Consider the following 26262-nt stretch of genomic DNA (forward strand, 5'->3'; position numbering starts at 1 on the left):
TACTATTGTCTTATTTGAATCATATGCCAGCTTCTCAGCCGTTAGAATTGGAATAGAGGGATATGATTAATATATGATGCATCATATATTAATCCAAATTTAATATACGATTAATATATGATTGGACACTCTCCAATCTTAATCCAAATTTAATACTCGCATAATTGTGTAAGCATAGTGGTAATGAATCGAAACTCAAATGGATACGCCTGGGTCCACCATTTTCTTTTCGCATTTGCTTTTTATCCTGAGCTCTGTGTGGAGAACCCTCCAGTGAGATAGGAACCTTTACAGGTTGAGGAATGATGACAATGTTGGCCCCATGATCATTTGGAACTCTAGTCACCTTTCAGTCACAAAAATAGAATTCAAATCCAATTTCCCCCACTTCTTTTTTTTTTATTTTGAAGCGGACGATACGCTCGGCGACAGTGATGGCTAGAAGAAGATACATGCAGGATTTTGAGACAAGATTAGGGCAAATGAACATGTGCTTCACATTTGGGATTTGACCATTTTTTTAATGCATCATACACAAAATATGATTTGACTTGTACACACGTCGGCAGAAGTCTTCGTCTTGGTCATCTCCACTTCTCGCATCACAATTAGAATCATCACCAATACGGCCAATGCAGCCAATTTCATTGGAAACTTATTCAGCAAAGCGATGGCGATGAAGGCATCAGTCCTGCTCAAAAGCCTGTGAGTGATGAGTTTAAATCATCTGGAAAGAATGATACGCGCTAGTAAGAAAGCTTACTGAAGCAGAACCAAATTTTGAATAAATCAGATCAGTAAACTGTATTATTATTGATTTGCAACTCTCGCTTTTCATCCAAATAACTTCTCGAGACTGGCATGATAGAAAATGTTTACAAATATTAGCATATTACGAATATTTCAACAACGGTTACAAGATCATCACTGTATTCGATGATCAATGATGCAGAAAAACTGCTGATGTTGTTACAATAAAAAAACAGTGCAAAGATTGTTCAATTTCTTCTTCTTTGATTTGAAACAGTCTGATACAGAATTTAGTATACATGCTGGGGGAAAAAAATTTCATATCCTCTATAATGCTGCCTCACTCTTGATGTCAAAATGGACCTATATACTGTAAATTCTACCCACCAAAAATAAGATCAAAAGGACAAAAGCGACTGAATGGTAAAACCAGGAATTCTGACAGCACGCAACATCTATATAACTCAGGAGCCAACATAATGAATATGCTTTTGAGATAAGTCTGAAGAAATATTGGCCTAAAAATCGAAAAGAAAAGGGGGGAGAACTGTAACAAGGCAACCAAACACCTGCAAGTTTACTTTTCTGCTTCCGCTGTAATTCCAAAAGCCAACTCAAATATCTGGCTGTAATCATCTACAAAGTGAACCTCAAGTCCTTCCTTCACATTGTTAGCAAGCTCATCAAAATCTCTTTTATTAGCTGAAGGGAATATGAGAGTCTTCACATCACTTCTCCTTGCAGCAATTGTTTTTTCCTTGACCTGTTAGATTATAACAAAAACCCAAATCAGCTTAATAAATACAAGAAAGTGGCAAATCCCATACTTAGCGTGAGATAAGATATTCCACGGTTTATCAGCTTTATGAATAATGTAACAAAAAGGAAATAAGATATATTTCCATTATATCACAGAAAAAACAGAAAATACTGTCATAAGTTAATAACAAGAGAATACGGGAGATAACCGCTGGGGTTAATTACAGAGAGACACCTCTACTAGCGCCAAATTGAACATACAACACTTGTACTTGAAGAAAATAGTGAAAACCCTAATCTTATTGCTGAGATAACTTGGGCATATATAGGCCCCTACAAACACAACTTACAAATAAACCCATTTACATATTATTAATATATCAACACTCCTCAACATTGTCTGATCCTTAGTTGGAACATGACTTAACTTTAGTAGTCCACTGTCCAACTTCTCTTTGATGAAGAACCTATCGATCTCGATGTGTTTGGTTCTATCATGTTGCACGGGATTGTTGGCGATACTGATGGCTGACTTGTTATCACACCACAGCTTCATCTTGGTTCCTTGATCCAACTTCAGCTCTATCAACATACTTTTCAACCACAACAACTCCGCAACTCCTAAGGTCATAGTTCTATCATGTTGCACGGGATTGTTGGCGATACTGATGGCTGACTTGTTATCACACCACAGCTTCATCTTGGCTCTCCAACTTCAGCTCTATCAACATACTTTTCAACCACAACAACTCCGCAACTCCCAAGGTCATAGTTCTATCATGTTGCACGGGATTGTTGGCGATACTGATGGCTGACTTGTTATCACACCACAGCTTCATCTTGGCTCCTTGATCCAACTTCAGCTCTATCAACATACTCTTCAACCACAACAACTCCGCAACTCCCAAGGTCATAGTTCTATACTCTGCTTCAGTTGTTAATCTCGCCACCACTGACTGCTTCTTGCTCTTTCACGAGACCAAGTTGCTTCCTACAAAGATGCAGTATCCTGAGGTGGACCTCCTGTCATCAGCACAGCTAGTCCAATCAGAGTCACAATAACCCTCAATGCTCACATGTTCATTCTTCCTGAATATCAACCCTTTTCCGGGGGCATTCTTCAAATACCTCAGAATCTAGTACATTGCGTCCATATGACCCTTCCTCGGATCATGCATGTAACGACTCACCACGCTCACTGCAAAAGAGATATCGGGACGTGTGTGACTCAAATAGATCAACCTGCCAACCAGCTTCTGGTATCTGTCATGATCAACTGGTTCTCCAGCCTCCGCACCCAGCTTGAACTTCTGATCGATCGGTGTAGTTGCAGGTTTGCATCCTAACATCACTGTCTCTTTGAGAAGATCCAGAGCATACTTCCTTTAAGAGAGGACAATCCCCTCCGCTCCTCAAGCTATCTCTATCCTAAGAAAGTATCGAAGCAAACAAAGATTTTTCACCTCGAATTCCTTACTCAGTCTCACTTTGAGTTGGGCAATCTCCTTCTCATCATCCCTTGTAATAACCATATCATTCACATATACCGCAAGCATGGTAATATGGCCTCCATTCCGTCGAAAGAACACGGTATGATCAGCGTTAATCTGCTGATACCCCATAGCTATCATAGTCCGCCTGAATCTGTCGAACCAAGCACGAGGAGACTACTTTAGCCCATAGAGAGACTTCTTCAATCTGCAGACCTTGCCCGCTATCTCATCTGTGTCGAATCATGGTGGTATCTCCATATATACCTCTTCCACTAGATCTCCATGAAGAAATACATTCTTCACATCTAGTTGGTGTAGCTTTCATCCACCATTTACTGCCAGAGAGATCAAGGTCCGAACAGTGCTCATCTTCGCTACCGGTGCAAAAGTCTCATCGTAGTCCATGTCATATGTCTAATTGTACCCTTTTATCACTAGACGAGCCTTGTAGCGCTCAACTTATCCATATGGATTCTGCTTCACAGTGAAGACCCACTTGCATCCAACTGCTCTCTTCCCTTCTGGTAATTTTACTAACTCCCAAATACGGTTCTTCTCAAGAGCCCCTAGCTCCTCGTGCATAGCCGCTTTCCACTTTGGGTCCTTAGCAACCTGCCAATTGTTAGGTACAGTAACAGAGTCTAATGATGCAATGAATGCTCCATGTGCAGGGTGGATATTAGAATATGATACAAACTGGGTAAGCTCCTAACCATATCTATCGGGAGGATTTTTCGCATTGCTACGAGTAATCCTCCGTACTGACATTGGTGTGGGAGGAGTAATTAGAGGAATGATATCACCTTGAGAGAAATCTGGTGATGGTGGTGGTGTCTCAGAAGTCGGGACAGCGGTAGCAAGGGACTTGACACCAATGACACTGTAGGTACTGTTCCTGTAATTTGCTTCTCCTTCCTACTATAGGTAAGTAATTCCCCCTGAACCGTGGGCCTAACACCTCTTGTCTTCTTCTCCTCTTCTTCTTCATTCTCCTGCTCCTCATCAACCAATTCTCCCTCCCAAGGAATTGATAGAAAAATCGATTTCTCCACATTATTCTCTATATTGTTCAACTAACTCTCACCATTCTTCCCCTCTCGCCTCATACTTCCAGTATCGGGCGAGTCACCAACGGCTGAGGTTGCCTTCCGGATGTAATATGACTCGAGTTCTCGAAAGTGCACATCTATGCTCACAAACAACCTCTTTACCACCGGGCTCCAGCAAACATATCCCTTCTGAGTAGCAGAATATCCCACAAAGATGCACTTTACCGTTCTAGAGGCAAGCTTCCCGACGGAAGGTTTGTTGTCCTTCACAAAGCACAAACAGCCAAACACCTTTAGTGGAAGAAGCCCACCATTATCTCCTTTTAACGTCTCACATGGAGACTTCCAATCCAGCACTCTCGAGGGCATTCTATTAATTAGCGTCGCTGCGGTCAATACTGCTTGCCCCCATAATGTTTCTGGGACATTCATGGAGATCATCATACTTCTAGTAACCTCTAAAAGATGTCTGTTCTTCCTCTCCGCTACCCCATTCTAAGCTGGTGTGTATGGACATATAGTCCGGTGTTGTATTCCCTGAGCTGACAAGTATTTCTCAAATGCTCTGTTGGTATACTTTGTCCCATTATCAGACCCTCAATACCTTTACCACTGCTCCATATTGAGTCTGAACATACCTATGAAAGTTTTGAAAGCAACCAAACACTTCACTCTTATTTTTCATCAGGTATAACCAAGTAACACGAGAGAAACAATCAATAAAGGTAACAAAAAATTTGTATCCATTCATAGAACTTGTGGAACAAGGCCCCCAAACATCTGAATGTATCAGGTCAAATGCACAAGAACTCCTATGACCAGAACTAACATAAGAGCTTCTAGTAAGCTTTCCAAACTCACATGTATCGCACATAAGTTTCTGTTTATTTGCTTTCTCAAATAAAGATGGATACAACCTACTTAAAACACTAAAAGATGAGTGTCTCAAGCGCTGGTGATGAAGCATCAACATACTCTCAACACTCATCTCAGATCCTACTCCTGCTCTCTCTACCATAGATACCAACGCTGAGTCCAGCCCTTCACGATCCAGGTACCACAGTCCGCTATTTCATGTGTCAGTCCGAAGTCTCCGTCATATCCCCTTCTCCTGGAAGATCACCTTGGGAATGTCAAAAGAAACAATACATTTTAGTTGGAGTATGATAGCACTAATGGACAAGAGATTGACTGGAAAGGAAGGAGCATGTAAAATATTGGACAAAGTTACCGAATCTATACAATTGACAGTACCATTACCAACCACTGACTGAAATGTACCATCAGCTGTTTGAATACTATCAGCCGATGTTAGGTGAGTATATGATGAGAACTCACTAGCATTACCTGTCACATGTCGAGACGCACCTGAATCGACTATCCATTCTGATGACCTATCGGGGGATACAGAAGCAAGAGCATGTATGTCATCAGTACATTTGGTCGGATGAGTATAAGTAGCAGTGTTGCCTCTGGCGAAGAACAAAGTGGATGCCTCCTCAGCCCCACTCCTTCTGTCTCCATCTCCTGCTACTCTCTGCTTCTTCCTGAGTATCTCCAGAAACGCATGATCCTCGTCAGTAAAGACCACATCAGGTGCTTCCTCTCCCTTTGCTACCATCAGATTCGCCCGGTTGCATGCTCCTCTTCCACCTCGTCGACCCCCACGGCCATGGCCACGACCACGACCTCCAAACTGTTCACGACCACCCGAATCTCCTTCCTTTGGTAGCTTGGTGCAAGCATGCCTTAAATGACCCACTTCACCGCAGTTATAGCATTGCCGAGTGTCCCTTGGATCCAGAGTTGGAGGATGTCAGTGCTGACTTCACTACAGAAAGTCCACATGTCCCCGCTTGTAGCCTAATGCGGGTCTCCTCCTAGATCATAGCCGAGACTGCCTCCTCAAGTGTGGGAATCTTCGGCTGAGTTAGCAGCAATGCAGTCCTCTGAGTAAACTCCAATGTCAGCCCCTTGAGAAACACCATAGTTTTTTTCTGTAGAAAGGCCTCTCGCTCCTTACACTCCGGGTCCTTACAGCTCGCCTGAGGTGAGAAGTGATCATAATCTATCCACAGGCGCTCCAGCTCTGTGGCATAACCCTGTACAGTCCTCTCTCCCTGAACTGTGGTATCAATTTCTCCCTTGATCTGGAACACCCTTAGGTTATTTCCCACACCATCATAGGTTCTCCTCAACTTCTCCCAGACATCCATCATCTTCCCAATGCTATCTACTGTGGCGGCGATCGACTAGACCAATGAGTTGAGGAGCTAGTTTTACACCAACATATGAGTGGACTTTCACTCATCTCTTTCAACTGAGCCTTCAATCGGCTCTGTCATCTCTCCTGTCAAGTACCCCTCCAGGTTCTTCCCTGCAATGGTGTATCTTACCCGTCGTGACCAACTTAGGTAAGTAGCTGGTCCATCAAGCTTCAGATCGATGGGTAGAAGCTCCAACTTTTTCGGTGGCCTTGTCGCACTCTCACCAGCCGACAACTTCCTCAGCTGCATCAAAGTTAAGACCTCCGTCGATCAGAGTTTAAATCAACCACTTGTTCTCCTTTCCTTGTTGTGCGCAATGAAAAATTCGGCAACACTTCTGCTGCACAACAAGAGTAGGATCTCAACTAAATTCTTGTTTCTCAAAGGAAACAAGAATCGACACACTTCTGCTGCACAACAAGAGTAGGATCTCAACTAAATTCTTGTTTCTCAAAGGAAACAAGAATCGACAGTGATATATCTCAACACCGTGAGATAACTAAATTCTTGTTTCTCAAAGGAAACAAGAATCGACAGTGATATATCTCAACACCGTGAGATATACATTCTTCCTCTCATCAGTTCTAGGATCGAAATATCAAGGAAGTCGAACAAACTACACATCCTCTCATTAGTTCTATGACTGAGATGTCGAAGGAATCCAACAAGCTACACGTCATCTAGGGTTGGGAGGGGTAGCGACTAGGGTTGGGAGGGCAGCGAATGCAAGCAAAGGGTAGCGGGGTGCGGCAAAGGGCAGCGGCAAAGGGCAACATGGGGTGCAGGCAAAGGGCAGCGGCAAAGGACAGCAGGGGGTGCAGGCAATGAGCAGCGGGCAAAGGGTAGCGACAGCGCATGGTGGCAGCGGCACGTGTAGCAACGGCAGCACGTTTGGCAGCGGGAAGGCAATGGGCAGCAGCGGGCAGCCGACGCGTGGTGGCAGTGGAGGGGTAGGTTTGGCCGGTGTCTAGGTTGGGTTAGGGTTAGCGGCGTCTAGGCTCTGATACCATGAAGAAAATAGTAAAAACACTAATCTTATTGTTGAGTTCACTTGGGCTTATATAGGCCCCTACAAACACAACTTACAAATAAGCCCATTTACATATTATTAATAACAACAGTACTGTTGCAGATTGTACTACACTTGTAGTTCTATTGTTGCAGATAAAGCACCCTGTTTTCCAGGAAGATACCAGACATTCCCCAGTTTTTCAGCTTTATAATTCATGCAACCAAAAACAAGGGAGAAAAATAACTAACTCATCCTAGAAGTATTGGTGAGCTCTCAAATTCCCCATAAAGTTTCAATTTACCTATGTTTGTGGTTTCAATGTGATCATTTTGTAAGCCTTCAGTCAAATATTTTACAAATCAATGACTTGATAGTGTTTTTTATATTACTTCATGGTTTTTTATCAGTTTGTCTCCTTTTTCTCTAAAAAGCATTTTTAACTGCTTTCCCCAAAACTTTTTACCCTTTAACCCTTTTAATGAATTGAAATAAAATTTTAAATTGTAAAAAATAAAAAAATCCATTATTAATCTGCATAATATTTGAGTGTAGACTCACAAAATGAAAACATTGGCCACATACATAGTTTAAGGGGGAAAGTAGGCATCAACTTGAGAGTTCACCAATACTTTATGGGTGAAATGATCATTTGTCCAAAAAGAAATAAGAAATGTATTTCTATGATATCACAGAAAAAATAGAAAATAATGGCATAAGTAACAACAAGAGAGTAAGGGATAATCCCTGGGGTTAATTGCAGACAGATCCCCTGTACTATCAACAAACTGAACTTACTACCCTTGTAGTTCTATTGTTACAGATTGACCCCAAGTGAGAAAATTTTGAACCTTCTCAGGGTGTAAGTTCAGTTTGGCGACAATACAGGAGTGTCTCCATAATTAACCCTAATCCCTGAACATTCAATGGAGCGCGTACCCCGCCAATTGGGAGAACTCTCCCCGTTAATGTAACTTCACCAGTCATAGCAATATCCTCCTTCACTGGCTTCTTCATAGCAAGGGACAGCATCGATGTGATCATGGTGCATCCAGCACTTGGCCCATCCTTTGGAGTAGCGCCAGCGGGAACATGCAAATGGAGCTTAGAGTCTGCAAAGAAACGATTTTCTGGCTCTTTCTCCCCTAATATTGATCTGGCTACTGTATGAGCTATTTGAGCACTTTCCTTCATCACGTCTCCAAGCTGCCCTGTTAGCAAAAGTGAGCCTTTTCCTTCTCCTTGTTCAACCTGGGCGGTCTCTATATACAATGTGGAACCACCCATTGAGGTCCAAGCCAGACCCATGACAACTCCTACAGGGGTTTGGCTGTAAATTCGGTCCGCATGAAAAACTGGCTTCCCTACAAAATCAATAAGGTTTGACTCGTCAACTACGACCTCTTCGACCTTAGCATTACCTGTTTCTTGCTTGACCTCATCTGACCCCAAATTGACCTGTCAACAAAACAAATTAAAACCGAACCTTACTTCAGTTACAATGACAATTAGACGTGATTTCTGATCTATGGTCGCTGTAGAGTATGAAAGTTTAATAATATACTAGCAAACGTGTTCCATAATATTATGACAGCTCGAAGATGAGATGAAAGAGACTCCACAGTTTGATCAATATTGATTTAGTTTTTAAAGGTTAGATGTAAAAGCTTCCGCATGGTTCTAATACCAGCCTCACAAGAGTAGAGTATAAAGCACCTGTGATGGTCAAATTTAGTACAATATAAGAAGTATTCCTTCAGGAATTTGAAGTAACAAAACGCAAGAAGCTTTGATTTTTTTTTATATCATCATAATTTTACGAGATAATATCATAAAACATATCCATCACCAAGAAGTTGTTAAAACATGGAGTTTTTAGTTGTATAGCGCAAAAAGTTCAGAAAAAACTCAGCCTCTACTGCTATTAGACACAAAAGGTGCAGAAAATAAAATTTATTTAAAGTTTCAGTACCTCAATTTCTTGCTTTGTTCTGGCACTATCACCAACCTTCCCCAGGGAATCTGCAGGATCCTTCTCACCATCCAGTTGATCTGATTCAGTGGATGAGTCAGCCTGACAATGTAAGCTAGATTCACTTGATTCTGGAAGTTTCGAGCTAGTTTCAATGACTTGTTCACGTGAGCTATCATCCTCAGTTTTATTTTCCAACTGGTATTCCGTCTCATTAGATTCTTTATCAGAAGAATCACTGGATTCTTTCGTTTCTTGCTGATTAGAAACAACTCGTGATGGTTCATTTGATACTCCTTGACGTACAAGTTGCAGAGCTATCTGTTAGGATTGAAAGCATGACGCCATTTATGTTCTTGCAGATATGATGGTAAATGACTCTTGAACCAAATAACACAGAGGAAAGTCTTCAAAGCTTTCTAAATCAGTGGAAGATGAGCAAGGTATGAAAAGTCCCATTAAGTTAAGGTTGCTTTTAGTTAAAGAGAGACGAGGATTGAAGGAAAGAAACTGTACAAGAAATTGTATTCTAAATTTACAGGAAAAAGAACAAAAACATTTGTGTATGATTGTAAATGGGCGTGGTAGATATCAAACTTTTTTTTTAACAAAAGTTGAACGTATTGAGATATGACAATAACTATAATTTGAAAGAAAGAAAACCAGTTAAACCTTCAATCTTCACATACATAGTGATATTCTTTATGCTAACGTTACTTAATACTTAGGTAAACTTCAGTCTATATTGAGTCCCGGGTACGCTTAACTATATGGAAGATAACATGAAGCACGGACACGCATAACATGAAGTCGTGTCGTGTCCGTGTCGGACACACGTGTCGAACACACGTATCCTATGTATTTTTTAGGATTTGCCTCGTGTCGCCGTGTCGGATGGCCGTGTCGGATGGCCGTGTCGGATCTGTGTCCGTGCTACATAGGATAACAATATACTGGATATCTTTTTGAATACGTCGGATGGTTCATTCATTCATGCACCCAAGTATTATCGGTTAAGACTTAAACATACCCTAATTATTCGCAATCTAATATATGTTTATATATTCAGAATAATACAAATTCAGATAGTCGAAGATCTTTGCATATACTTTGAGTGGTAGCAATATCCATATCTGCATCCATGTTTTAAAATGCACAAATATGAACATCCATATTTATATCCATGTATATTTCTATGTGCAATTCTATTTGCAGAAACCACAAAGAACCATAATGCTCAATGAGCACGACAAAGAAAACTACACGCAAAAAATTTAAATGGTCAGATAAACTCTTAGTCAAAAGTGTTACAATTCAATAGACCCAGCAAACTTGTGAAGATACTTAGAATAAAATATTTCCAACTTTTGTGAGAAAGATTTGAACTACCAGAAGTATATCATCATCTTAACCTTAGATTTCATTCCATTTTAAGAACACTAAGCATAGAACTTCCTCCAAGATAAACACGAGGTCTTTTTTTTTTTTTTGGGGGGGGTGTGGGTGGAACAGGTATGCATGTCAAGTTACAAGAAGATGTATGAATTTCACTGAAAGAATCAAAACCTAATTAAATATTCAGATGTCTTAAGTGACTCCACTACTGTGAGAAATTTTTAACAAAACAGGAAGGGAATTAAAAAGACAAACTAGCTGAATAAGGTTAAGGCATATAATATAATATCATGCACAATAAATTTGCTGACCTTGCGATATATTTTCTCAATTTGCTTTTGAAGATTCCGGACACCAGCTTCTCGGCAGTAATTCTGTATTAGCGCAAGGAGAGCAGCATCTGTCACTTCTACCTGGCCAGTAATGATCCAAATGTTAGATTTTTAATACGATGGCATTAGCACAAACATAAGGAACACATTTGAGGGAGCTTAAAGTTGACATTTCCAGAACTAGCCAAAAAGAGAGAAAGAAGTGTCTAGCCAAAGGTCCAAATAATACTTCTTGCACAAAGTAAAGATGAAATACACCAATATGCATAATTTAGAAAAAAAAACATCAGGAGACAAACTTAGTGGAAGCAGTTTCTCAAGTTCGTTATTAATTCCTAGCCAGAAACTATTCATGAAAGAGGGGCCGCGAAAGATGTCTCTGCATGTATCTTATGTGCCTGTCCATGTATCCCAAGACAAGGTTAATACAGGCACAATAACAAACTATATCTTACTCATAAAGATGTTGATAAATTATGTGGAAACAGAAGGAATTCAAAATATTTTTTGTTCTCGTGAAACAGGTGATACAAAGACGTTTAAGACAATAGTTATTTGCATCATTATATCATGTACCTTGCCTGTTCTAAGAGTAGTGATTAATGTCATCTTGTGGTAAAATTCATGTCACACACCTTATGGAGGTTATAATTATAAGTCAAAATGTGACATAACTCATGCAGAGATTCAAGCGAGGTATATGACAGTGGTAGTGGTTAACTCAATGGACGTGATACGCATAAAAAAACTGAATGGATAAATAGCACTCCATGATATAATTATAAGTCAAAATTGTGACATAACTCATGCAGAGATTCAAGCGAGGTATATGACAGTGGTGATGGTTAACTCAATGGACGTGATACGCATAAAAAAACTGAATGGATAAATAGGACTCCATGACTCCATGTAGCTGACCTAATTCAGAAGAAAATGGATCTAGCATTTCTTGAGTTAGGATTAGGAAAATTTATTAGGATTTTATTTTTCATGTCAATTTCATTTCAGTTAGTACTTTAATTAGTTATGATTAGTAATTAGTTGCAATTTATTTGATGTTATTAACTAGTTAAGATTTTATTTGTTGCTATCTTCCTAGAATTTTGTTTTCTCTTAGTTTGCTCCTATTAAAGGCATTGTATTCTTCATGTTAGAGGGATGGAAAATTGATGAATAAGATTCGAGTTTCCAAAGATGATTTTGGAAGGCTTCCATAGGCGTGAAGCCACATTATGTGATTAGGCGCTAAGAGTGAAGCTAGCCTACCAAGTTTATCATTTTTTGTTATATTAGATCTATTTATTCGCTCCTCAAATATCAGCCAACAAACAAAGCCTGTCAATGAAGTTAAAGTCGCTGCCCTCCAACAATCATCACCAACCAGCAACCACATCATTTGGTATCAGAGCCCAAGGGATTCACCCTTGCAGCTTGGACATCAGCGATCATGCCTAGCGACCCACGTTCACAGAGTATGCAACAGGATGGCCAACACATATGCTAATTCCTAGCTATATATGCTATGCCATCTTATAAAATATCAGTTTTACACACATTTCGACACATGACGCCTAGATATAATGTACGATATTGATTACCTAGATATAATGTACAATATTGATTACCTAGATATAATGTACAATATTCATTGATAAATAAAAAATACTCAGATAATATCTCTAAAAGTCTGAATAAATAACTTGCCAAAGTGACATAATCTCAAAGTCACCAAAGATAACCTCCATAAACTAACAAGTAGATATCTCAATCCTCAAAATACGGGGAAAAGAACTACAAAATGTGAACATAACAATCATCAACCACTAATTGCTCGAGTTAATAAGCGACTCCAGAAGCAATGTCCTACTGATCCGCCACTTGACTAAAATACTCTTGGTCTTGATCTGGATATACTATTCGTTACCTAAAAAAACATGAGGTCCCCAGACAGACAATATGTTCGTATGAAGTGTCAAAGGAAACAGGAAATACAAGCATTCAACATATGTAGTCATAGCAGCACTCTGGATCAGATATAAAATATTCAATTAGCAAAGCTCTTTAAATGTGATAAAAACATGATATGCGAAACAATAAAACAACAATATAAATGTCATACCATCGTGTAGTGTAGACTAACGTCCACCTATTAAGTATCAATTATAGTGATCTTATTTAGAATACAATGTTAGGAGACTCGTGTCAGATGGGGGGCAGAGCAGTCTTTCTAGCTCAATGGCAATTGATTAGTCATACATTAAGCCCCCTTATCATGTCCCCACCCCGCTGATGAAACCTGCGTTCGATATTTCCCATTTAAACCCATTGGTTTACATTTTATTAAGTATTGTATACAACAGGTTATTCACTACGTCATGTTATTTCAAACATTTAAAGTTTGCCCACCATCACTACCATGAACCATCAACATTCACGATAGTCACTATCACACCTCCATACTTTAGACATGTAGGCAACAAGTACAAGATTTGCCCCATGCCTACATTCAACTGTTGGTGTACAACTATACTTGTCTAATTGTCTGTGTATCACCCCCGTATCAAGTCGACGCTAAAAAATTTATTATTCGACCTCATGTTGTGTCTATCCATTTGATATTCTCATTAACCAATCAATTCACTAATTACTTTTCAATTCATGTCAAATGACATGTCTGACTTCCCAATTCTCGTACTTGTCGCTATATACAACTGTTCTAGACCCTAAAACGTTTCTATCTATGTTCTCTACCGAAAAGGTATTCACAAACTCATTCAAGCATGTCAGTGTCCCTAACTTGTCACTAATCATCACTGGGGTCTAAAACATGTATTAAAAATGTCACAAAGGGTTTGTTAAAATCCGTCTAACCAATACACTAAAACTCAAAAATTATAGTGAGGGTTGAGAATATGTATTTAAATTATAACATGCCTCTGCAGGTTGAGCATCCTTTTTATTAGCTAAAACCTGGACCCACGTAGCGATGTCAATTTTTAGAAAATCGGCTTACTAATTTGTGGCTGGAGGGATTTAAACTTGGATTGCTCCAATGCCATGTTAAGGTCCCTCTAACCATTACATCAAAACTCTAATAGTTATGGTGAGAGTTGAGTTTTATATATTTATATTTAACACGATCAAAACTATAAAAAATTACAACTCGGTAACGATATAGGGGTCCAGACCCACTCCCTTGCCGATTAAACGGCCGATGGGACCACCGTGGCCTCATTGTCGGTTCTAAGCATGCATAAGCATGCCATTAGACATGAAATGAAAAACAATTGATGATTGGTTAACGAGTATATGAAATGGATAAACATGACATGTTGTCATATAATGCACTTTTTGTCGTTGTCGTGATGAACCATGGGAGTGATACACAAACAAGTATCGCTATACACCAACAGTTTAATGCAAGCATGGGGTTTCATTTTATACTTGTTGTCTACTTGTTCCACGTATAGGGGTGTGGTAGCGGCTATCGTGAATGTCACTGTGAACAATCTTTAAATGCTTCAGATAACGAGTTCTAGTGAATAGCGTATTGTATATAGCCTCTACTTAATAAAATGTAAAATGAGGGGTATGCAGCCTCTACTTAATAAAATGTAAAATGAGGGGTTTAAAGGGGAAATATCGAACATAGGTTTCATCGCGGAATGGGGACATGATAAGGGCACCTAGTGTATGACTAATCAATTGCTATAGAGCCAGAAAGATAGCTATGTCCCCCTTTTGACACGAGTTCCTAACATTGTATTTCAAATAGAAACATTATAATTGACACTTACTATGTGGACTTTAGTCACACTACTCGATAATAGGACATTTAAGTTGTTTTATTGTTTCATATCTCATGTTTTCATAACTATTTTTAATCGCATTTTACAGAGCTTTGCAAATCTAGTATCTTATATATGGATGCTACTATGAGTAAATATGTAGGATGCTTGCATTTCTTATTTTCTTTGAAGCTTTATACAACCCTATTATCCATCTAGGGACCTCATGCTTCTTCCAGCTAATGGACAGGTATATTTAGATTAGAATCATGACCAAAAGTACTTAGCCAGGAGGCGGATCAATAGGAGATTGCCTTTGGAGTTGTTTATTAGCTCAAGAATAACTAGTATTTGATGATTATTATGTTCAGACTTTGTCGTGGTTTACCCGTGCCTTGAGTGTCGCCTAGTTGCTATTCTATAGTTGTTATCTTTGTTGACTTTGAGATTATGTCATTTGGGCAAGTTCTTTATTGAGACTTTTAGAGATATTATTTGAGTATTTATCATTTATCAATTGATGTTGTACATTATATCTAGATGTGATATGTGAAAATTTTGTAAGCTGTATTTTATAAAATGGTGTAGCTAGCATATACAAATAGGAATTAGTGTAAATGTTAGTCATCCTGTTGTATACTCTATGAATGTGAGTCATGGGACGTGACAGGTTTTATTTTGGCAATGCAAAGCAAAGGATCAAAACCACCTTCTTTTCTTCAAAAAGGAGGAAAAGACATACTTCAGGATCTCAAGTATCACAATATCCTAAATCTCAGTCCGAGCCCAAGTAAGATCCAAAGCCTTCATGATGACACAACACGAAGCCTATGGTCAGTTAGAATTTTCTACGAGGGCGCCGAATTTAAAGAGAGATTTTTTATGTAGGACAATGAATTTGGAATTTTTTTAGTTAGGATTAGAATTATTTGTTAATATTTTATTTTTCCTGGTATTTACATTTCAGGTAATATTTTAATTAATTAGGATTAGTTGCAATTTTATTTGATAATATTAGTTGGTTATGATTTTATTTGTTGCTATCTTCTCAGGATTTTGTTTTCTCTTAGTCAAAGGGGTTGTATTTCTCCATTTTAGGAGGGATGAAAGATTGATGAATAAAATTTGAGTTATAAGAGATGATTTTGGAATTTGGGGTGATTCTTTTAGCGTGAAATCAGCATTGAGCAATTTTTGCTGAGTGAATTCGTCCTACCAAGTTTATCTTTTTATATTATTATTTTTTTTGTTATATTAGATCTATTTATTCCCTCCTCAAATAGTCGTTGCATTAATTGTTTAAATATTCCTCAATATATCTTTTTATAAAGCTTGCCGCAAAACGATATGGTCTAAATATCCTTTTACCGCTTTTTGACAATTTTTGGGCAATATATCCCAGACATAGCCGATATATCACATGATATGTTAGACAATATATACTTTTATAAATCTTGTCTCAAGACAATATAGTTTTACAAAATTTATTTAATTTTTTTAGCGAAAATCCCATATTCGTGATGTTTTTAGCAAAATTTTAATATGCCCTTTTCCCAAGTAAGTTTTTACAAATGGTTAGTGATCATAAATATATATTACTTGTATGCTTGGATTGCATAAAGTATGTTTAGATTACAATCTAGAACATTATCTTACATATGCACATTATCTAATATGGCACACTGATATTTACTAAATATCCCTGATATCTACAATTCGATACAGATTTTTGGGCGTCTGATATTTCCTCAATATCCGATATTTAAATCCCCATGTGCCCTCCTACCATCATCAACTACCCACCCTTCACCATCGTCGACCTCCAATAAGTTCTCCGACAATCTCCCTATCATAGTTTTCTGACAATCGTCCCTCATCATGACCCCGATGAATCTAAGACAGGAGGCTTTGCTATTGTTATTGTTGTTATCTTATTTTTATTTAACAACTTTGAGCATAAAAGATGCCAATGTCAATGGTATATAAAACATAAGTAGAAAGACAAAGACAGTTAAAGAATATGTATTCATGATAACCCTTGTTCCCTTTGCTTTATGCACCTAAAATTATGTTGCCACAAAAAACTATCCGGAAGTTACCAATATTTTATTATTTACAACTTTGCTTATATTTGATACAAAATAACGAGACCTTTGTAAGAAGCTACAAACTACAGACCCCAAATATATAATAGTCAGCATAAAACATTTCAACTTCAAAAAAAAGATTCACCACTTCATTCCAAATGTTTATTTTATTTTATATTTCATGAAAAATTAAAGGAGACAAAAATATAAGTGAATTTTCAATAAGATTGACAAGCAATGACACTAAAATTATTCTTTCACGTAAATAAATAAATTGAACCTAATCGGCCAACTATTCTGTCAATTGTTTTCTACAGCCAATATAGAACCATTTCTCTACTGATGAAGGGCTAAATAACAACCTATTGTATGTTTTTCATTAGATATATATAGCTTAAAGAACTTATGACCAATTTTTTGTTGGTCTCTCTTATACTCTTTATAACGAAATTTTACAAAAGCTGACTCTCCTTGACAACTGTGGAAGAGTTGTATGCTCTACAAAGCCAATAAATTTATTATATGATAATAAAGAAGATTTTGCATGCATATTCATAGGTATTATTTCATATTATGATATGAGTTATCCTTAGATTACATTTGTATAGAAATTAAGTTAGTAATATACTACTAACAGGGAGACATAACTTTTATTTTCTTGTGGTCTTAAATTCGTTCACAACTCATGAACACTATCAGGACAACGTTCTCTTTTATGGTTGTCGCGGGTTGAACTACTATATGTGATAGAGTGGTGTGTCTCAACCACTAGAGTAGAGACTCGTAGTAACTTGTGAATATTTGTGGAGTAAAATATTAAACTGGGCCAATTCTATAATCTTAGACCTATCACTACTGTCATGAAGAAGATTCATTCTAATCACAATATACCGAAAATCCTTGGACTTGAGAATGTTATTAAATCTTATGTATAAATTATATAGTTTTGATTTTGTCAACTGGTGATGCCTAATCGGAGGCTATATACGGACATATTGGACCATATAATGAGTACGTGAAGGCTTGTAGTCATTTAATAAAAAATCTGTCACTTCTAAAGAAGAGAATATTCTGGATTATATCTTTGATATATTGGATTAAATCAAGCTGGTCAATTTTGAAGAATATTTTAGCAAATACTTTACTTTATATATTAAAACATATTAGATATATATTTTAGTAAATGCATTTTCTGAAATGTTTTTGTTCAATTATATTGAAGAGATGCACATTTAAGTTTCTGGATTGATGACTATGGAAGTCTAATCCAATAAACTTGTATAGAATATTAGTTGATGGAAGGAGTATAATGTACATTATTGTGATGCAGGGATCTCACAATTAAATCTCTGTCCTTTATATGAAAGTTGTAGTTTGTTAATGGACATAATTACAACTAAATTAGTAGGGACTAAACTATGGAGAAGAAAGGTCCTAAATGGGTCCCAAGCTACATGTTCTTATATACCTTAGTTATTAAAATTAATGCTTAGAATGAATAAAGTTATGACTTAGTAATATCATAAGTCATGAAACTAATCATCATGTAATTACAAAATAAAAGCTATGAACCGTTTGACTTTATAAAGATATTAATTTCATAATTGTTTCACCTTAATAAAGATAATAAGTACAATGGTCAAATGTCATAAGTACACAAGGGAGATGACTTACCTATATAAGGTTTGAGAAACCTTATTCTAAGTATCGATCCAATCCAAAAAAAAAAGCCATCACTTTTTAATAAGTAAGAGATGAATTAAATTCATCAAAGAACATTGCATGTGAAACTTTGGAGGCTTGCACTTGTGAAACTTTGTGAGGTAACCCGATTACTCTATTTAACAAATTATTGTACATCATGAGTTTGATCTTGGTTCAAGTTGTTATTCCTTCATGAATTATTTATTCCTGATATGATTAGGATCACATATAGACTTTCAAAATGTGCCTTACACATTTCATAATGCAGGGTCACATGCTTTTATTTATGTTATATTTCGCCTTTATGTCAGCAACACCTACATTCTTGTTTTCATTTTTTTCCCATACAACCAGTCCACTATATTAGAATTCAATACTTTGTAATCAAGTTGTTCTTTTTTTTATCCTGATGGCTTGCTTAATCATTATTTTGCCACCAAGACCAGAAAAACCACAACTGTTATAGAATGAATAATTTTGGTGACAAAAGAATAGCCTGCTGAAAATGAATTAGATATGAAAAAGGAGCCCCCCACCTGCAAAAATGTGAGCTAGTTCTGATACCAAAAAGAAATGAAACATGAAATATCAAGCCATGAAAACCTACTTGTTCCAGCTTGATACCACAAGCTTCACGAGTTGTCTTCTCCAAATAGTCCCTTGCTATGTGCATTTTCTCATCTGTGATATAACCAGCAAGAGGGATAACTTCCATTCTGTCCAGGAGAGGATTTGGTATCATATCAATTACATTGGCAGTGCAGACAAACAACACCTACATTGAAAGATGACATAATGTATACAAATCCATCTAAAACAAGCAACTATAGATGCAAATGGAAACTACGTATGGTACAATGTTACAAAATAGTAAACTGGACATTGTAAATTCAGAAAATACTAAAAACAAAATAACAAAAATATCAATAGATTATATTAGGAACAAGATAGGTTAAACTTGAGAAGTTGACCGTGGCCTGCAATGAAGAGCCAAACAATCCACATATCGTATGATCTCTCATAAGAAAATTTTCTGCTTTGTCTGTGTTCAATGTGAAACAAGCTATCAGCAGAAATTCAACGTGAATGCTAAGAAAGCCTACACTCAGCGTCAAAATTCAGCAAGATGGTTCTAAATAATCAGAACCGGCAACTGCAACAGCCAATTATTAATATCATGCAAAGAAGTGAATACTTCAGAAGATTCTAAAATTTTGACAATGTTATATGTCCCTATGTCAGTTGGGTGCTAACCCTCTGCTTTGGCAAGAAATTTAAATTTAACTGCAGTAGCTAGGGACAGGAGAGAGGTTTCCTCACAGGCCAACAGATAATTATCAAATTAGGAGGACGTATCTAATTGGTTAAGCCAAGGGCTCTGGCCACTAGTCCTAAGAAAAACCATCAAGTAGATACAAATACATAAATGAGTAGGAAAAGGAGTATAAAATAGAACAAAATGTTTTTATCCTGTAACTCTACATATCAAGCACTACCCATTGGCCATGTATATGAAAACTCAGATCAGTAGCCACCCTTTGTACTATGATTCTCCACTATCATACATGTTAAAGACCCAATAACTAAACTACTTACAAAGAAAGGTGCACTTATCATACTAGGCATTAGCAAATGACGGTATTTGTAAAAAGATTTAGGAATGTATCACCTAACATGAGCTCCCAGTGGGGGGAAATATATCATAGATGCAACCTTTCCAAGGAAAAAAAGGTCCTTGTTCAAGTCAGAATTTTTTCTTGAATGACTAATCAGATTCATCGATAGCCTAACCTTAACATATTGAATAGTTTCAAATGAGCAACAGTGGGCCTCTCATCTCGACTACAGATCCCAAAATGCAACACTATAAAATAGAATTCATCTCACGATCAAATGCCTCAAATGACTAAATAATGGAGACACCTATAGAATTATCTGTATGGCTATTTTACAGCAAGTTACTTACCTTCGATAGATCAATGGGTACATCAAGATAGTGGTCAAGGAAATTTGCATTTTGCTCAGGATCCAGTAGCTCCAACATAGCGCTAGCTGGGTCACCAGCATGTCCTTTACCCAGCTGTTGTACAATGAATATCAATATATGGGAATAAACTACGCAAAATAGGCTGAAAATGATAAAATGCAATTACTATGCAGGATGAAAGACCAAACTCATTTTCATGAAAATCAAATATAAATAAACAGAATAATACCTTGTCTATCTCATCAATTAAAACTAAAGGATTAGCTGTCCCCACGTTTTTTAGGCATTGCACCATCTTTCCTGGCATAGCACCAATATATGTACGACGATGTCCCTGTTATTCCACACAGAAGACGTTCATTAAGATGGTTTGAAAATTAATATATAAGATGGAGTCATCGTTAAACACTGAACGGTTTTGTTTAAATGACTTCTTTCATGTACCTTGATCTCAGCCACATCAGCTAAGCCTCCGACAGAAAATCTATAGAATTTTCGATTTAGTGCGCGTGCAATTGATCGACCAATGCTAGTTTTACCCACACCCGGAGGCCCAGAGAGACAAATAATTTTTCCTGCAAAAACATTCATGTTCTAAGTGGCTGGTATTAATATATAAAAGCACGCATCAATTGTGTAAGCATGTATATAGTGCACAGATTTGATGTATAACTAGGTTTTTCTAGCCTCTCAGTTAAAGATTTTACATGAGTACAATGCAATGCAATACAAGATATCTTCTGTAAAAGAAGCACATGAAGTCAAACTTATATCCGAATTATCATTACGATAGAACTGCCCTTAGCCCAGATAATCCTATCAGTAAGGGTAAACAATGATAGTGATGACTCCTAGATGACAAAATAATATTTGGAAAAGTTTGTGTATGAACCTTCCAATCCAGACTTCATGAATCCGAAACAAATTTCAGGTAACTAACTGGAGCAAAATCCAAGCTCAACTAGAAACCACAACCTAAGAAGTCAGAGGTTGGCATGGACCAAACTCTTAGTATCATATGCCAAGTTCAGCTGCCTTTTTAGAACCCCCAACATCCAAGAACAGGCTGGGGTTTGGCCTGAGGGTATGGCTATTACATTTTCATTACAAGAATTTTAACATAAAATCTTCACTTTTTATTGTTTTCAATAACAAACCATTCCAATCAATAAGTGTCCCAAAAAAACGCATCCAACTAAAAGGTTGGTATCAGAAGGTACTAACTACCTTGCAAACGGGCAGTTGGAAAAAAGGCAAACAATATACTTTGCTATTAGAACTTTTTTCAAACTTTGTAATTGAAATTTGAAACTTTTTCCAAACCTAAAGTTCTCCCACTGTGCTGATAATTTTAGATTAACTTTGGCCTTTTATTCACATGTAGTGCGAGCATACTTTTAGATGGCTCCTTTAGGAAGGGTTTAAGGCATCTTTGGCAACCACATCTTGAATGGTTTATTTTGGATTATAATCCACCAAACTAGTAACCTAGGATCCCTAGGTTATTTTTTGTGGATTATATAATCCGCATGTTTGACCAAGGAAAAGACAAAATGACATCACTTTTCCACAACCCTCTCTTTCTCCTTCTGTCTCCTTTTTAAGGGTTATTTCTGGTCAAAAACCACACTCTTTACAAAACAACCAAAATTTTAATCCACTTTGATTATGAACTAAAATGGATTATAACCTAAGTGGATTATAACCTAGGATTGCCTAAAATGCTCTTAGTCAATAGTAGGAACAATAAGTTAATATTTCATTTCGCTCTAACTTTGGTCTATTAAAGTGTTTAAATATCAAAAGCCAAATACTTAAGCTTTTTTTCCCCATGCATCAAGTGTGCACATAAAAGACAGCTTAGTAACACGTTTCTTAGTTTAGCGGCTTATGACTTTTGAGGCGAAACTAAAATGGATTTTTAAGGGCTTTTAGTTGTTTATACCATGATCTAATAGATGGATCAATAATTTATAGGTCAACAAAATCATAAATCTAACCAGCATGTTACTTTTGGCAACACATTTCTGCCTAATAAATGTCAAACTTATCAAAACCCTGTTTTATTTTTAGGAGCTTTAAAGAATTTCAGCTAACTTTTCACGGAATGGATAAGGATACTGAGTGTTGAATATTGAATACAATAGGTTCAATTCAAATTCATGAATATATATATATATATATTATATATATATATATATATATATATATATATATATATATATATAAAATATATATAATATATATATATATATATATATATATATGAGATGAGAGAGAGAAAAAGAAAGAGATGTATCTTAGTACCAAGCACAAACTAATATATATATAAGAGAGAGGGGGGGGAGAGATGGGTATGCTTAGGTGGTGTTTGGTTCGATTTTTATAAAAAAAGGAAAATGAAAAGTGTCAAGAAATTAATTTCCTTGTATTTCTATAAAAAATTGTAGAAGTTTACAAAACTCAAAAAGTACTACTTTTATTGTTTGTTGCTATTTCTTTGTTTGGTTCAAAACATGAAAATGAGTTTCTAACTTTATTGAAAATAGGTCGTTTTCTTTTTCTTTTGTTTGGTTGGATAAGAAAATTTTATAGAAAAGTGAAACTCATACAAGAATGTAGCAATTTCAAATTTTTAGGCAATTTCAAATTTTATGGAAAAGCGGCACGGGTGTACTTTATTAATATTTTAACATAACATTTTCCTTGCAATTTCTGCCCATTTGGGGAGGAAGTTGATTTCTATAAAATAGTACACTTTTCCCTACTTTATAGAAAATATTTCTATAATTTTTTTGGAACCAAACATAGTTCATAGAAATCTACAAAAATTAATTATTCATGATAATACCATTGTCAAAAGTTTTCCAAAACTTTTCTATAAAATAGGTGAAGCAAACAACCCCTTAGTACCAAGCACAAAGTTTGTGCTTGGTAGTGAGGCAGCATATTTTTATTTACTCATTCAATCCCTACTTGAAAATGATCACCCTTTAATTATCCAACCCATGTGAATGTGGCCCCCCACTTGAGATGAGTGGACAGGAATAAGTCACCTCACTACAAAACACAAAGTTTGTGTTTGATATTATGTTTATGTTTGTAACCAAGCATACCCATTTTTCTATACACACAACACACAAACACACACACTTGCAATTGATTGTCAAGTCTTAAGTATGATGGCAAAAAGAAATATTTAAGTTGCACACTTGGATAATGTTTTTTATAATAGCTAATGTTTATCTATTCATGCATGCCTACAACAATGCCTACAACAAGTCACAACATTCTATATATTGCTCAATGATAGGAATTATGGAAACTTTTAAATCTTCAAATGTAATTTGCCAAGGAATTCCAATGGCTCCCTACTTGTTCACATTTTTCATACAATTCCTCTCTCGCTTGCTTGATGATGCAGTTCAAGAGGGTAATTAAACCCTTGGTAAGTTTTCGGTATCCCACATTGTCTTTACAGCAAATCTGATGATATTTTCTCATGCTACTAAGAGAAATGCAAGAATAATTAAACTCGTTCTTGCACGGTTATCCACTCTATCCGGCCATCAAAAAATGTGAAAAAAGTAACCACAGCAATTTGCCATCATTTGAACCATGAGGGCTCCCTTTTTATTAGCTATCTGGGTTTGCCTTTGTTTTCATCTAGATTGTGTAATAACTTGTGTGCACCCGTTATTGATTCAGTCCAACAATGACTTCAGTCTTGGCAACACTGGCTGTATCTTTGGTGGATAAGGCTAAATTGATTAAATCGGTTCTATCTACTATTCACACATACTCGTCATCCACATTTACTCTATCTAAGATGGTGTTGCGTCGTACTGATCCTTGTTTGAGTCAAAAATCGGTTCTGTTGAGGAATTCATTATATCTTCAAGCGATTACAATAAATTCAAAGAAATAGTCTTTTTATAAGACATCTTTTTACACAACAAAGCAAAAATTACAACTTTTGAGAAACAAACACAAAAATCGTCTATCGATCTTTGTTTTCGTGGGACTTTGCCTGTGCCGGGAACGCTTTGGTTCGTGGACCGCCGAATCACAGATCGTGAAGAGGGGGTTTACTGATTCTGACTTCGTTTATCGAAGTGAGAACTTGAAACGATATCTTATTTCGTGGGACTTTGCCTGTGCCGGGAACGCTTTGGTTCGTGGACCGCCGAATCACAGATCGTGAAGAGGGGGTTTACTGATTCTGACTTCGTTTATCGAAGTGAGAAATTGAAACGATATCTTATCGAAGTAAGATAGTCGTTCTTCTTAAAATCAAGTCAAAGCTTAATTTTAAAGCGTTGTATGAAAACTCAAATCTGCTCTCTGCTCTGGAATGCTCGAAAATATGCTCGATCCTCGTCAGAAATGACCCTAGGGGGGTATTTATAGCCTCTGGGGTAATAACTGCACAAAACTCAAACAACGATGAAGTTAGACTGGCGAGACAGTGTTTACTGTCTCGCTGGGCGAGACAGGCGAGACAGTAAAATACTGTCTCGGAAAACGAATATTCCTGGCAGTTTCTCGCTGTAACTGCCTTTCCACGTTTCAAACTCCGTTATTTTGGCAGTTATTCACGTGATTTTCGCCCACGATGTTTTCCACGTCCCTTGGCAGTTGATGGACACGTGTAGGGCAGTTATCAAGGTAGTTTTGACCATTTCAACATTTGTCTCGCTGGCGAGACAGCAAATACTGTCTCGCTGGCGAGACAGCAAAGCCTGTCTCGCTGGCGAGACAGCAAAGCCTGTCTCGCTGGCGAGACAGCAAAGCCTGTCTCGCTGGCGAGACAGCAAAGCCTGTCTCGCTGGCGAGACAGTTCATTCCTGACTTGATCTTCAATATGAGATCCCTTTGAGTGATTTTCTCTATGTTTGGGATATCTATTAGCATTTTTTGACGCCTACAGATACCCCCTCCAAAGTATTCCAGACTCATTCTTTTATAGAGAAGCATGGGATACTTTAGATAAGATAGACTTTACTTACGATCCCTTCAATGCTTGGTTGAGTAGATCGTGTGAAAGGACTTGTGAATGGTTTCAATGCTTGATCTCTGTTGCTTTTAGTCTATTCAGTTCTTTGTAGAATAGCTAATGTCTTCCAGGCGTCGCGTTTATCGTTTGACCGTTGTCGAGATCTTGAATTGAAATTGGTACTTGCTCTTGTGGGTTCAGCTTTTACCACTGAGTTGATATATCCATTGAGAGCTCATCAGGTTATCCTTAAGAATATTCTGATTAATATTCTCCAGAAACTTCCTGTTGAGGGTAGGAATACAGTTTAGACTCGTGTACCTATTGGAGTATCCATCTGTATTACACTTGGCTTTTGGCCAAGAGAGTTTTAGATTTGGGTAGGGCTTCGTTTGGGGAGATTCCACTTGGATTTCAAAGGTCTGTCTGCTTCTTTCTCCAAAACTTTGATTTTCTTCACCTGTGACTGTGCATGCATTATTTCGGCCATATTTGGTGATATTTTGGTCGATTTCTTACTCAAAATCCTGACTTTTTTCGTTGGGCTTCCTTGTAGATCATTTACTCATTATGTCGCCGCGTCGATCCAGAGGAACCCGAAGCTGACCGACTGTTCAGAGCCATGAGGAGGCTGCCCCTGCTGCGATCTCACGTGGAGGTATATTTCTTTCACC

The 26262-nt window shown here is 37.3% G+C and overlaps 1 protein-coding gene across 1 annotated transcript in view; it reads right to left on the minus strand.

Annotated features, from left to right (window-relative positions):
- LOC109848240 (lon protease homolog, mitochondrial-like) overlaps positions 863 to 26262 on the minus strand; it is a 68984-nt gene continuing 43584 nt past the window's right edge. The window contains 8 exon segments of the mRNA XM_020417656.1: positions 863 to 1513; positions 8267 to 8785; positions 9300 to 9620; positions 11006 to 11107; positions 19213 to 19380; positions 20572 to 20685; positions 20822 to 20926; positions 21037 to 21167. Coding sequence (XP_020273245.1) covers positions 1328 to 1513; positions 8267 to 8785; positions 9300 to 9620; positions 11006 to 11107; positions 19213 to 19380; positions 20572 to 20685; positions 20822 to 20926; positions 21037 to 21167 — 1646 coding nt within the window. The 3' untranslated portion in view covers positions 863 to 1327.

Source organism: Asparagus officinalis, chromosome 7 (genome assembly GCF_001876935.1).
Source record: "Asparagus officinalis chromosome 7, Aspof.V1, whole genome shotgun sequence".
NCBI lineage: Eukaryota > Viridiplantae > Streptophyta > Magnoliopsida > Asparagales > Asparagaceae > Asparagus > Asparagus officinalis.